General features: G+C 40.5%; 1 protein-coding gene across 7 annotated transcripts in view; it reads left to right on the top strand.

Moving 5' to 3' along the window:
* Nucleotides 1–6,435: 6,435 nt before the first annotated feature.
* The window catches only part of C1QTNF4 (C1q and TNF related 4), a 49,063-nt gene continuing 41,871 nt past the window's right edge, over nucleotides 6,436–13,627 (top strand). For 2 of the 7 annotated variants that reach the window (XM_063398384.1, XM_063398388.1), the window contains exons 1-2: nucleotides 6,743–6,861; nucleotides 7,814–8,103. Coding sequence is in view for 1 of the 7 variants with exons in the window: in XM_063398382.1 (XP_063254452.1) it covers nucleotides 6,705–6,861 (157 nt within the window). In the remaining 6 variants the exon portion in view is untranslated. Of the gene's footprint in view, nucleotides 6,862–7,813; nucleotides 8,104–13,627 lie in introns of all 7 variants that reach the window. The other 5 variants (XM_063398382.1, XM_063398383.1, XM_063398386.1 and 2 more) reach the window with 5 other exon arrangements.

The raw sequence follows: 13,627 nt of genomic DNA on the forward strand, positions 1-13,627 counted from the left end.
CTGCGCCATAAACAGATTGGGATGGCTTGGTCTCATATAAGTACATGGCAATGGCTTATACTATGCTAGCTGCAGTGCTCATCTGTGGGTAACATCCTGCCACCCTCATCTCTCACCCCATGCTCTGGATTGCACTGCTTCAGTGAAAATATAGACAACAGCAACTCCTTATCAGTATTTGACATATATTGTTGGATTTTTTTAAACTATATATTTTCCAAGCACGGGGAATCCCATTTTCAGGCTATGAGCAACACAGTGGCATTCATTTGCAAAGGGATTCTCTTTCACAGCCAGGCCTAGCTGTGTCACATCAGATGGGTAACCTTTGCAGACTCAGGAAGCTCCAAATTACTTTTTAACTTTGTTTTATAGGTTACATAGGTGCCCTGCTCTAATTGCTGATTTTGTTGTTGTTCTACAAGTTGGGTTGGAGTGTTGATCTGCTGGAGGACAGCAAGGTTCTGCAGAATGATCTGGAGAAGCTGGATCATGGGCTGAGGCCAATTGCATGAGGTCCAACAAAGTGAATGTCCTGCCCTTCAGTAACAACAACTTGTGCAGTTCTGCAGGCTGGGGGAAGAGAGGCTGTAAAGGTGCTCAGCAGGAAAGGACCAGGGGCGCTGGTCAACAGCAGCTGAACATGAACAAGTGGCCAAGAAGACCATGAAGAATAGTGGCCAGCAGGGTCAGGGCAGTGATTGTCCCCCTGTACTTGGCACTGGTGAGTTCAGTTTTGAGAGCCTCACTGTAATAAAGACATTGAGGTGCTGGAGCAGGTCCACAGAAGGGCAATGAAGGTGGTGAACGGTCTGGAGCACAAGTCTGATGAGGAGTGGCTGAGGGAATAGGGGCTGTTTAGTCTGGAGAAAAGAAGGCTCAGGAGGGACCTCACTGCTCTCTCCAACCTGAAAGGAGGTTTTAGCCAGGTTGGGATTTGTGTCTTGTCTCAGACAACCAGCAACAGGACAAGATGAAACAGCCTCAAGTTGTGCCAACGGAGGTTCAGGTTGGATATTAGGGAAAAGATGCTTCACTGAAAGGGCAGTTAAGCATTGGAACAGGCTCCCCAGGGAAGTTCTGGAATCACCATCCCTAGAAGTGTTCAAAAAATGAATGTGGCACTTTGAGATATGGATTACTGGGCATGGTGGTATTCATTCAAAGATTGGACTTGATGTTCTTGGACGTCTTTTCCAAGCTCAGTGATTCTATGATTCTAGATTATAACATCTCATGATATTTCATTTATAGATTAACCATTCTTTGTAAAACATGGGAATGAAAAGTACCTGCCTCACTCAAGCAGTTCTCAAAGCAGTTTGCATTCACTACAGGTAACATAGAGTAGGCTTTTGCTCATCCCAGGGTGCCTGTCATCTGTATGTCTCTCTGGAGAAGACAAGCAATGATTTACTAACACCTGTGCAATTGCAACGTCAAAATCCAGCTCCTGAAATACGAAGTTCTGTGATATATGGCAAAACATCCAAAAGTACATACATCACCACTACAAAATCTGCCAGGGACCAATCCTTTATCAACTCAGATATCAGGGTCCTTCATTAATGCAAACTACTACGGGCTGAAGATTTTAATACCAATGTCTCTCCACTGTACAATGTTAACCAGTTGTGAACTTCTTTATGTTCACTGGTGACACACCTGGTAAATCCTGAAATTTTTGTTGTTGTTGTTTTTTGGGGTTTGTTTGTTTGTTTGTTTGTTTGTTTTTTGGTGGTTTTTTGAGAGGGTAATTCAGGAGCAATAGAAAATACTTCTTCAGTTAAATAAAACAAGAAACTGAATCAGCTGTAAAAGATTCACAAGTACAGATCTGTGGGCAGAAGAACTGTAATTTATTAATATGATATTTGACATCCTGAAAATTCATTTAAGTTGAAACAGCCCACAACATAACTGAAAGTTAAGCAACATAAAATCTATTTATTGGAACAAGTTCTTGGTCAGTCTGGCAATGTTATGAAAGGGTGATATGATGATACATGCATCCCACTACAAAATTCCTTAAATTTCTGTAGGAGTAATAGCCAAGACATTAACTGATTCTGTTAAACTCCTTCTTTCCTACTCGGCCTGTTCCTCCAAGCAATACCTGTAGGGACTTAAGATTCATAGTCAACATTTTTCAGTAATGTCCTTGAACTGAAAAATGATCTTTGGCAAGCATGCAAAAAGACAAACACAAGCCATTGGCACTTATAGCTTTTCATATCGTTACGCAGTTATATAGTAAGCATTTTCACTGCTGTTCCTACAATCTGTTCCAAGAATCTCAGGAATTTGCAGAGTGGGTTGTTGAGTTTTTCCTGCAGTAAGGAATCTGAGGAATCAATTCTTATTCCCTGGGTACCTAATAATCCTTGACATTCTCAATTAACAACAGGAACAATAGCTGACATTACAATATTTATGATGATCCAAGACATTTTTAAACTCCTTCCCTAAGTTGTTTCTTTGCCTTTTAACCCATCTCCCACCAATTATTACATAAGGTAGGACTCAGGTTTGATATCATCTAAATTTTAAGATATGGTGAAGGTATTAGGGATAATTACCTTTCTATGTGTTTTGTGCTAGGCAGGTGAAACCCAAGGGAGAGGCAGGAGAACTGAACCATTGTACATTCTGTTTCTCAGCAAATGGCTCAAAGTCAGTCAGCCTCTGAACAGACACAGACCTTGAGGACATCTAGGCCTGTTGCTGGGAAAAGAGATATATAGCACTTAAGGGTACAAATCATACAGATCCATGAGAAATTAGATTTACCTTACTTACTCTGTACCTCTTGGAAAAACTCATTCTAATTCTGTGTATTACTAAAGGTTTGGTGTATCGGCCAGATAAGATTTTTGTGTCTTCTTTTTTTTCATTTTTCTGTTCACATTTAGTATTTGGAAGACACTTGCAAAGTAAAATCTTCCTTCATCTTACAGATCTACATAGCAGTAAATCTCAATTTTGTATTGTCATGTCTAGTTTTCTTTCTGTGGCATTTCTCTCAGCTTTCTCATTATTATTAGGTTACCTCAATAAGGAACTGGCAGATTTTACTGCATGTCTAAAAGTCTTCCTGAGAGTTGGTACTCAATGTCAATCCTCAGAACTTTCCAGTTTTTCTGCATTGCAAAGTTCGATTTTATCCCAGAAGCCATCATTCAGTAGCTTTGACAGCTTCATGACTTTTGAATACAATTTGATTAGCCAGAGATACTTTTCTTTGTCATACTCAAAGTAAAGCTCCTCCTCCCACTCCCTCCACCCCAAATTTTGCTTTGATTTGTGCATGTATACATTACTATAGATCAGTTCTTTGTTTATTCTCTTCAGAAGCAATTATGTGTATCATATTGAATTGCCCTGTATCTTATCTAAATGTTCCTTCAAAGTGGAACGAAATACTGCTTCTCATTTGGTTACATTTTTCTTTTCCTAGATGGCTAGTTTATATGTCAGCAGATACTTCTTTCTCTGTGCTACTGGGATAATCACTCAGTCTTCTATTAGTAAAATGCCCATCTTAATAAATTCTTTCCTAAAGTGCTGACTTTGTGCTCTAAATCTCTGCTTTCTTCCAACCATCCTTGTACAATTCCAGCTTATGCTAAAAAAAAATCCTATATAAGTTCCAGTGTAAAGTTCTGTTAATTTTGAAATTATAAAAGGAGCATGCTTCACTACTTAAGTTTCATACCCATCGATATCTCTTTCATGTAGTATTGATCTGTTTATCACCCTACACAAGAAATCCATATTTCCTTCCTTATTTATATTCTACAGAAAATTCTTGTCCCTATAGCTTCAGGATCAGAAGTACAATTTTAACTGGTAGTAAACAGAAAACTTTCTACAATGTGAGCAAATCTGGAACTCTTGCAAGTTTGATATGTACACTTCAAACGCCCTTACTGGAATCAGTTCTAACTAATTCATTTTAAAATTTGAAGTATTTTCTGCCACAGCAAATGAGATCTCAGGGAATATACAGGTGACTGTTTTTGAGGACAGTCAAGTCTGTATTTTCGCCTGTGCTGAAAATTAACCTGTCAAAAGCAGATCCTTTGCATTTGCTGTTTGCCTGCATTAAGTAAATCTTACATTTGATTCTCAGTATTAACAAAGCTCCTAATACAGTATGCAATGACTCCATTCTACATAAGGAAATGAAGAATTAATTTATTAAATGTGGTTTTGAAAATGTAGTTCATCAAATGGGTCAGGTAAGTCATCTCACCCTTCCAGTAGCCTGTGGGAGGGCAAACACATATTCTTAGCAGGAAAAGAAAATGAGAAGGAAGAGTTGTTCAGCACTTCCATCACTGGTTTAAATGCCATGTGAGATTGTTATTTTTCCTAAGATCACAGAAAGCCCTGTACAGACAAACCTGTTTTAATATTTCTATTGTGAGGAGATTTTTATTTTCACAAGAAGAAGCTTTTGAGCACCAGGGGGTTTAGTTGCTGACCAACTACACAGATGTTTTTTAAGCTACTTTGTTCCCTGTATTTCATAGGCACTCGAGTGACTATGAATGAAGGTGATTCAAAATAGGTTTTGTGGTAGGAAGCAACTCAGTAACAAAGATATCAAGGCCAGCTGCAGGACAGGCATGTTAAAAAGTGAGCAGATGTACAAAATTAACAAATCAGAGGAGAAGATTTCTCTTATCTGCAATGTTCCATTATTTTTCCTTCACAGCAAGCAAAGATCAGCCGCCAGACCTGAGAGAAGAGATGATGCTTCAGGTAGCTCCTGATACAGTCAGTCCTAGATCAAATCTATATCTGTAACATCTGTCTCTGTCTCATCCTTTTCTTAAGATCAGAAATGTATTTCAACATTTAATGAGCCATTTGTAACAGCCCAAAGCACACAGGTGTTATTGCCACTCCGTTTACTTGTCTGGATAAACCCCTACTATACAGCCAAGTGGCTGCCCAAGGTTTAACATCTCCAAGCCAGATAAAAAGTATAAGTAATACCAATATGGATTGAGGCAGAGATTACCCTGAATGAGGTACAAGCTTATATTCCATAGCATCTAAAGAAACAGGAACTTCTTATGTAGACACTCAATTTCATGATTCAGACATATAAGAAATCAAAGAGAATTTTATAATATCTTTCACTTTACTTTTGTTTTCTTTTCTTGTGTACAATAAAAAATAGCTACAGGCAGCTGCCTGCACTATTTGGATGATAATTTAAACCTCAATTTTCTGGTAGAACGCCAAGTCTTTGGTTCTGTAAAATCCAAAATATATGGAACAGTCTTTGGGAATTAACCCTTACTCTGTAATTCCATAGAGAATCTAATGTGAATATAATTTTCTGCTGTGTTTGCAGCTTATTCAAAGTGGTCTTGTTCTAATGCAAAAAAGTCTTAAGCAGAAGTGAAACTTTCTGGTCTGTTTTCAGTATGCATGCCCCAAAATGAGTGATAAACCAAACACTGCTAATGATAAGAAATAAATAATTTCCATTCTTTCAGTAGTAGATGGTAACTTTAACATTTTATTATGATCTTTTACAGTGATGGCATCCTCTTAAAATAAAATAATAGCTTAATTAAGGAAGTAAATGTGTCCATAAATATATGCAGAAAAAATTAAATGGCCCCATTTTTCTGTGTGAGCAGGAAGTACGAAATAAAAAAGGTACAGGAAGAGGTTGATCTGTACCATTTTCTTAAGTTGCTACATGGTGGAGGAAAAGGAAAGGGGATGGTGTCCATTGTGGAGCATGCATTTATATCAAACCCCTTGGATAAATAATGCTTGTAAAAGAATTTGTTGAACCAGATCCTTGTAGAGCTGGGGTTTTAGTCCTTGGTGGAAGTAAATAAACTCACTTGATGTGAGACAAGTGTTTAACAAGGATGGAAAGAATAAAAGGGCTTTTTGAGTAATCAGGGTTTCAGTAATCAGCTTACAGGAAACAAATGTCAACTTGCTAGAGGTCACTTCACCTTCATACTACAGGCATTCATGGTGGAGGAGTCACAGTCTAAGCTGTGGACAGTGACTGCTGTAAAGAAACCGTAAAAGGTTCCTTCCATTAACCAGAACTCCAAGAATAATGCAACTGACAATGCAGAGCTTTGCATCAGAAAGCAAACAGAGGTGTTTTGCATCTAACTAGGTATCTAAAGGTTTTGTGAGACATCAGTTAGAGCCTGGAATCAGAAATAAAATGTAAGTGAAAGTAAACCTCCACATCATTATCATAACAGAACTGGTGATGAATTTCTTTATCATAACAGTAGTGGTGATGAGTTCTCCAGAAGTCCAGTGTAGAAGTTTTGTTGATGCCCCTCCTTGTTTCACCAAATATTGAAAACTCTATTATTTCACAGTCACTGTACCCCAGACAGCCTCCAACCACTGTGAGAGTCAGGGCCCGAGGGTCCCTGGTTTTGCCTCACGACCTTCGTCAAGGTCCCCTGTCAAGGAAGGGACTGTGTGCAAGGGGCTTGGGCCTAAGCCAAGGTGTGTGTGTGTACCAAGCACTGAACTGCAGGTGTGTCCACCGGACCGGAGCTGGCTCCCATGGGAACTTGTACACAGACAATGGATGGCTGGACAGCCTGTGCTTACCTGCGGCCAGGCCCAGACCTGCTTGTCCCAGACCTGCCTGATCTGAACGGTTGCACCTGATTCCCAGAGCAACGGGGCTCCTCACAATGACTTTCGGGTGCTCCCCCCGTGTTGGCCAGGTGTGCCCCGCTTCTGAAATGACTATAAAAGCTTCCCCCTGTGACTCACACTTTGAGATCTCCCCACGGACAGAAGACGGATCCATTGGCCAGACGCCACGCCACGAGGACGCCTCTGCCATTGGTAGCTATATCCCCCTGCCCCCCTTTCCTCGCTCTGTATCCTATTTTTCCTTTCTCATTCCCTCTATCGCAAGTGTTGTTGGCACTCAATAAAGGTGCATTTGTTGTATGATTAAACTATTGTCCCCTTGAGTACTTTTTGCACTCTGAGATCACATGAACCTATCACGATTCCTGCTTGGATCGTGACAACCACCACATCTGCCACCAGCCCTTCTCTGCTTGTAAACAGGAGGTTTATAGCATGATATAGCATGGACTTCCCATTTCCTCCAAAGGGCAGAGAAGCATCTGGGAGATTCCTGTCTCACCATGTCAAAACAGCACCTACAAATCTTGAAATAAGTATCAAAGGCTTCTGAATGATCCCTGCCACCTTGGTGAGAAGGTGTCTAATGTCTTCTGAGTTCCAAGGAAAGATAATGACATAAGGAAATCGGAAATTTTAAGCAAGTATCTCCCAGTTCCCTAAAATTATTCTGGATGGTCCTACTTGAATCTCAGATTGGTGCATGTAGTTTCACTGAATATGGCTGCCCAGATCTCTCCCTGGTTATTCTCTATGGCCTTTAGGATGGAAAGTCCCCACATCAGTCTTACTCAGCTTTTGCACTGATCTGGAGAGACCACCTGTAGGATTATGAAAGAAGTTTGTTCTCCAAGATGTATTAAGCTTCTGGACTCTGTCAGGGGCTGATATATGGCTTATTAATACCAACTTTGATGATGAATTTCAATTTAGAATTTGGGCAGTGACTTTTCTGAGTACTGAGGTGTGAACATTTAACAGAAATTTATCAGTTCTTTCTCTCTTCCATGTGCTTGTCAATATGGTTTCTCTGGCCTACTCAGAGAAAGTGAACTGATTTGCCATAGCCTGTAATTATTGGAAGAAGAGCAGGCAGCATTTTGAAACCTCAAAAAGTTACAGGAACAATTTATATCATCAACAGGTTCAGTTACACCCCGGCATATGCAGCTGAAAACAGAAACTTTCTGTGATGTGCTATCATTATCCTCCTGTGATGGTGATATTAAATTGTGCACAATGGCAAGAAAAGCAAAGAGACCAAACCGACTGACTACTGTGATAAGAGAGAAAATCCTGAAGTGAACAGGACTACAGTGGGATTGTGACATTTTAATGATAGTTTAGAAATACAAAAATGTCTGAAGTGGAGATAGTCAGTCTTCTATTCCTTCTCTTTCTGTGTGAATAACAGTCACCTGATGGAAGCATAAGGTAAAATTTGTCCTCTAGACTTGCAGTTTTGTAACAAGAGATTGAAGAAATTATTTTAAACCAAGTACTTTTGTCTGAAAATAATATAATGTGTTTTAGTTTTGCTTCTACCAAGTTCTGTGTATAATCAGTGATACCAACACATTGCACATGACCCTGCTTTCTTCTTTTTTTATTCCCCAATGCTCACAGGACCTGAGCCATACTTAATGACTCACAAACCCCCAAAATAGTATCTTCCTAAGTTTTTAGGATTTTCCAGTAGATCTCATGATGTAAGGCTAGAAATGCCATCAGTCTGACATACAATTGTTATCAACAGGCTGTTCAATACAAAATTGTAGCTATCAGGCTAAGTTAGTAACTACTGTTTTGCCACTGAGAGTGATGGAACTATGAAGGTAGACTAAGGTGGGGAGAGAGACAGAGTATAGGTGAAGAAGGTTTAGGATGGAGAGAGATCACAGCTGTATTAAGGAAGCAAGTTCTGTTAAAAATGTGATGTTTCAGTCAGTGCAACCTCTAGGCTGCCTTCAGGACTCATTAAAAACATTTTCCATCACTTCCACTAGGGCTTTGGGAAGCCAAGAGCTTTGAAAAGCTTTTTAAAAATATATCTTATATCTAGGCAAAATGTAGTTTTGAGAAAGCAGTGGAAGAAGAAAGTGTAGAGTAGAGAGTATTTTGCGGTGTCAAATGAAGGAAATTTAATACGTATATATGGGTTTTGGGGAGGATCTGTAGCATAAAAAGGCCTGTTTGTGGAACACTGTATTTGTCTTACATCCCATCACACCACAAGATTTCTTAGTTTAATTCAGGAAAAAAAAAAGGTTTTGAAATATCTATTTGCTTTATATAGTTGCATAAAATTGTAAAACTGAGATAGCAGTACCCAGTCTGTAATTATTAGAAGGCATTGGACAACTGGCACTAAGCCTGCAAATAGTTAGCATCTGGTCAGGCCACAGTGAGCTGGCTTCTGCCTGTGAGAGGAAATAACCCTTTGGATCATATTGATCCTGGCCCATGCTGAAGGGCTTACAAACAGCATTTATACACCAGGGTCTAATGGTCAGGACGAGATCTTCATTTCCAGTGTACCTCATGGAATCATAGAATGGTTTGGTTTGGAAGGGACCTTAAAGATCCTTTAGCTCCCCCCTTTTTCAGTGTCTCACCCTCAGTAAAGAATTTCTTTCTAATATCTAATCTAAACCTACTCCCTTTCAGTTTAATACCATTATCTCTTATGCTATGCCTAGGCTCCCCAATAAGCAATCCCTCCCTATGCTTGTAGGCCCTCTTTAGGTACTGAAAGGCTTCTGTATGGCTTTCTTGAATTCTTCTCTTTTTCAGGATGAATAATCCCAACTGTCTCAGCTGGTCTTGAATTCTTCTCTTCTTCAGGATGAACAATCCCAACTGTCTCAGCTGGTCTTCATAGCAGAGATGTTTCAGGCCCCTGTTCATTTTAGGGACCCCCTTTGAACCCACCCCAACAGGTCCATATCCTTTTTATGCTGGGGACCACAGAGCTGGGCGTAGTACTCAGGTGGTGTCTCATGAGAGCAGAGATGAGGGAGAGAATTCTCTCCCTTACCCTGGTGGCCATGCTGCTTTTGGCGCAGCCCAGGACATGGTTGGCTTTCTGGACTGCAAGAGCTCATTGCTGGCTCATGTGGAGCTTCTCATCCACCAGTCTCCCTGGTTCTTCTCCTCAGGACTGTTCTCAATCCATTCTTTTCCCTGAGGACAAACCTGTGTTTGCACTTGGGATTGCCCCAACCCATGTGCAGGACCTTGCACTTGGCCGTGTTGGACATCATGAGGTTCACACAGGCCAATCTCTCAAGCCTGCCAAGGTCCCTCTGGATGCCATCCCTTCCCTCCAGAGTGTCAGTCACAGCACACAGCCTGGTGCTGTCAGCAGCCTTGCTGAGGGTGTGCTCAGTCCCACTGTCCATGTCATGGACAAAGGTGTGGCATAAACAGTGCCAGTCCTAATACCAACCCCTGGGGAACACATCAAACAGCTCTCAATCCAGATAATCTTAATCTTGAAAAATAAGAACCACAGCAGTGGCCCCCAAGACAAAATGCCATTGAATTCACAGTCTGAAGACTTATCTAACAAGTTTGATATGTGCTTGGACTTTAGTTGTCCGCAGGTGAACAGCCTAGTTGGAGTTATGAGACTTCACAGTGTCCCAGTTCCACAGGTGTTCCTGTCACAGTGGACACGGGAAGAACCACACGAGGACATACTGGTGAGCGAAGCAGGAAAAGAGAGCGAGTTTATTTACAAAACCCAGTTTTATACATTTCCCATGGTGCCCATGGATTGGAGGATGGAATTCCACCTCTCAATCCACGTTGGTCGAGCTAACTGTCAATCACATTTCTCCTCCTACCTAGAAATATGTAAACAATAAAAGACAGTTAGCAAAATATGGCCAGTGTTTATAGTAGAAAGTGTGATAAGGTGAAACTTCTGACTCCAATATGAAGAACATAACAGAAGGCTTAAAAAAGTCTTCAAAACCAGGGTGACATGTTCCCATCATAATGGCCTCAGTTACGTGGTTACTCTTGCAGTAGATCCAGTGTGAGCAATAGCAAGGTTTTATGGAGATGGATCCCATGTTTGAACAGACCACAAGGGAATAGGTATATGTTTGCTTGACTTTGAGGGATAAGCTCTAGAGTTTGAAAGTACTATAGCCAGAGACATGAACAGCTTCATTAGAACAGAGGAGCTGAGGAGCTGAGAGAAGTCCCTTCTAACCAGTGCCTGCCTGTATAAACTCAGTGTACCAGGCAGTGGCCAGTAGCTTCCTGAGCTGACAAGTCATTCAAAAATTAATCAAAGTTTGATGGAACAGTAAACATGACTGTCACCGATTGCATGTCCCAGAAGAAATACCATCACTGTGTACCATAGCCTTTTGAGGTCTGCCTTCAGTTCTGCTCCACTGTATCATGTTATTAACTCTTCCTTAAATCACTCTCTCCTCTTCCAAATCTGCCTATATTCTCTTGCTAAATAATACATGGCAGAAGTAATAAATTTATCATAAGGGATTTAAATAAAAAGCCTCTTTCCACACCCAGTAAGGTTAGAAGAGGAGTAATCATGGCTTCAAATATTCATATTTTGTTGCCCTTTGCCTTGATGAAATATATTACTTCTTTATAGGATATGAATGAGAACAGGTACCTTCAGTTAATGAGTTATACTTCTGCCTTCAGCAGCTGAAAAACAAAATAACCAAAACAGTACTGTGATTCTGGTTGAAAAACAATGCAGTCCAGGGTTTTTCACTTTATCATGGGGATTTAACAGACTCAGCCTAAGATAAGCACTGTTAGCTTCTCAAGTGTTTTACGAACACAAATTTGCTCTGGTGCACTGTTGAAAATACGCCAGCTATTAGATATAACTAACTACACTTTCTGTAAGGACCTGGGATTATATTTGCATTTCACTGGCTCACTAGAAAAGATTTTTACTTAAGAAGGGGCTCCAGTGACCTGGTGTGAGGGAGCAGAGGAGAGCTGCTCTGCAAGGCAAGGTGAGCTGGGAGCCAAGGGTCATAGCAGGGCAATGCCCTCACCAACAAGGGTGAAGTCCCACCCTACCTGAGCAGGTCTGGTGACACTACACAGGGTCAGAGGACAATCCAGTGCTTGCCAGACAAGTCTTCAGGGATGTAGCAGATCAAAGGCAATCCAGACACTGAGATCAGGGGATCTGGCTCAGGAAGGAACATGGCCAGACTACAAAACAGCAACACAGCTCAGCCAGGACTGTGGAAGGGCTTGAGCCTAAGAGGATGGGAGGCTCCCCGCAGCCCTGCAGGGAGGCTCCCGGCAGCCCAGCCTCACAGAGCTCCTTGCACAGCAGCCTCACTCCTGGTTACAGGTGCAGGAATCAGTGCTGACCACGGCACAGGCAGCCAAGTCCTCACAGCAGGGAAAGACTGTGCCCAGGGCTCTGACAACTGAAGCTCAGGAGCGCTTCAGGACAGACATGGCTTGCTTATCTACAAGGATTGCAAGTATGTTTAAGAGGTCAAAATCGTTACATATGCCTCATTCACATTAAACCAGATTTCTCAGTTAAACTTGCATTAACAAATTTACAGTAACAGTCTATCCCCAAGTGATCCACTTTGATATGAACGTATTTTTAATCACAGAATAAAAGTTATGGTGGTAGCTCTTCCTTTTAGCCAGATGTTTACGAGTCATACCTGAGATAATTGAAAATCCAGACAGTGATAGTTGGAAATAGTGGAGCTACAGGGCTTCCAGATTCAATTAAAGTAACAATACTTGCCTGGTTCCACATTTGCACAATTAATTGTCTGTTCTCTGATATCTTAAAGCCATATGCTTCATTTCCTCCAGCAACACAGGAGAGGCAGAGTTACACACAGAGGTTGTAAATGCTGAGGCACACTCCTATAGGAGACGAGGCAGGGCTGCAGCCCATCTTACCACTCTCATGGAAATTCAGTCTTAAAGCCCTTGACCTCTGCAAGCACAAGCTGAGATGTTCAGCTGGCTGGACAAAGAGCACACACTATCAAACAGATACTTGTCTCCTCTCGGGAAGCAGAGATGGGCTGGACCATGCTGAATTCAAAGAAGAAATTCTCATAACGCTTGCTTATGTTTGTCTGCTAGGTCCCTTTGGACTGTAAGATGTAGTAAGCAACTAATTCTGACTACAGAAGATTATGTTCCTCATAGTTACAATTTAACTCAGCACTTCAAAAAAAGCTACTAAATATTTCATAAGGAATCTTGATTGATAGTCAAAGTAAAATATTTTCTTTTTTATTAAACCTGGGAGGAATAATTTACACAGGAGAGGCCATCCTTGCCAGTGAATATTTGAACCTATATTTGTTTTGATTAATTCTGATATGAGTTTTATTTCCTTTTTTTTTTTTTAATGCCTAAAGCATGTTCCTCTTCTGCTGTTTGTAGTATAACTGATGTATTCAAATGCAAATATCATGGAAGCAAATATTTCACATGTCACAGAAACAGAATCTAAAGTGTAATTTAGGTTAAGAAACTTATGAAAGTTGTCCAGTAAATCTCAGAGCTCATTAAAAAAAACTGAAATATCAACACAATTTTGAAAGACTAATTACTTAATAATACAAGTTACATTATAAAGAAATAAACCTTACAACAGGAGAAATATTATGGGTATTAATAATGTCCATAAAAGTAAAAAGGCTGCTCTTAAATTCTTTTAAATTAAACATGAGAATCTAACAAAGATAAGTCCGATCAACTTAGTTACTTCTACAAAAATTACACTGATTTTTTTTTTTATTGGCTCCTGCCATCTACTGCATGGTGTAGGGAATGCAGCATAGAAATGTGAAAACCTTGCAAAGTATATTTGCTGACAGTTCCATGTAACAGATGCAGTCCCAAATTTCTAACAATTTCAAAGCTTAAATATCCTGCATGACATATTTTCCTCACCTCTTTGTATTCA

This window comes from Prinia subflava, chromosome 5, assembly GCF_021018805.1.
Source record: "Prinia subflava isolate CZ2003 ecotype Zambia chromosome 5, Cam_Psub_1.2, whole genome shotgun sequence".
NCBI lineage: Eukaryota > Metazoa > Chordata > Aves > Passeriformes > Cisticolidae > Prinia > Prinia subflava.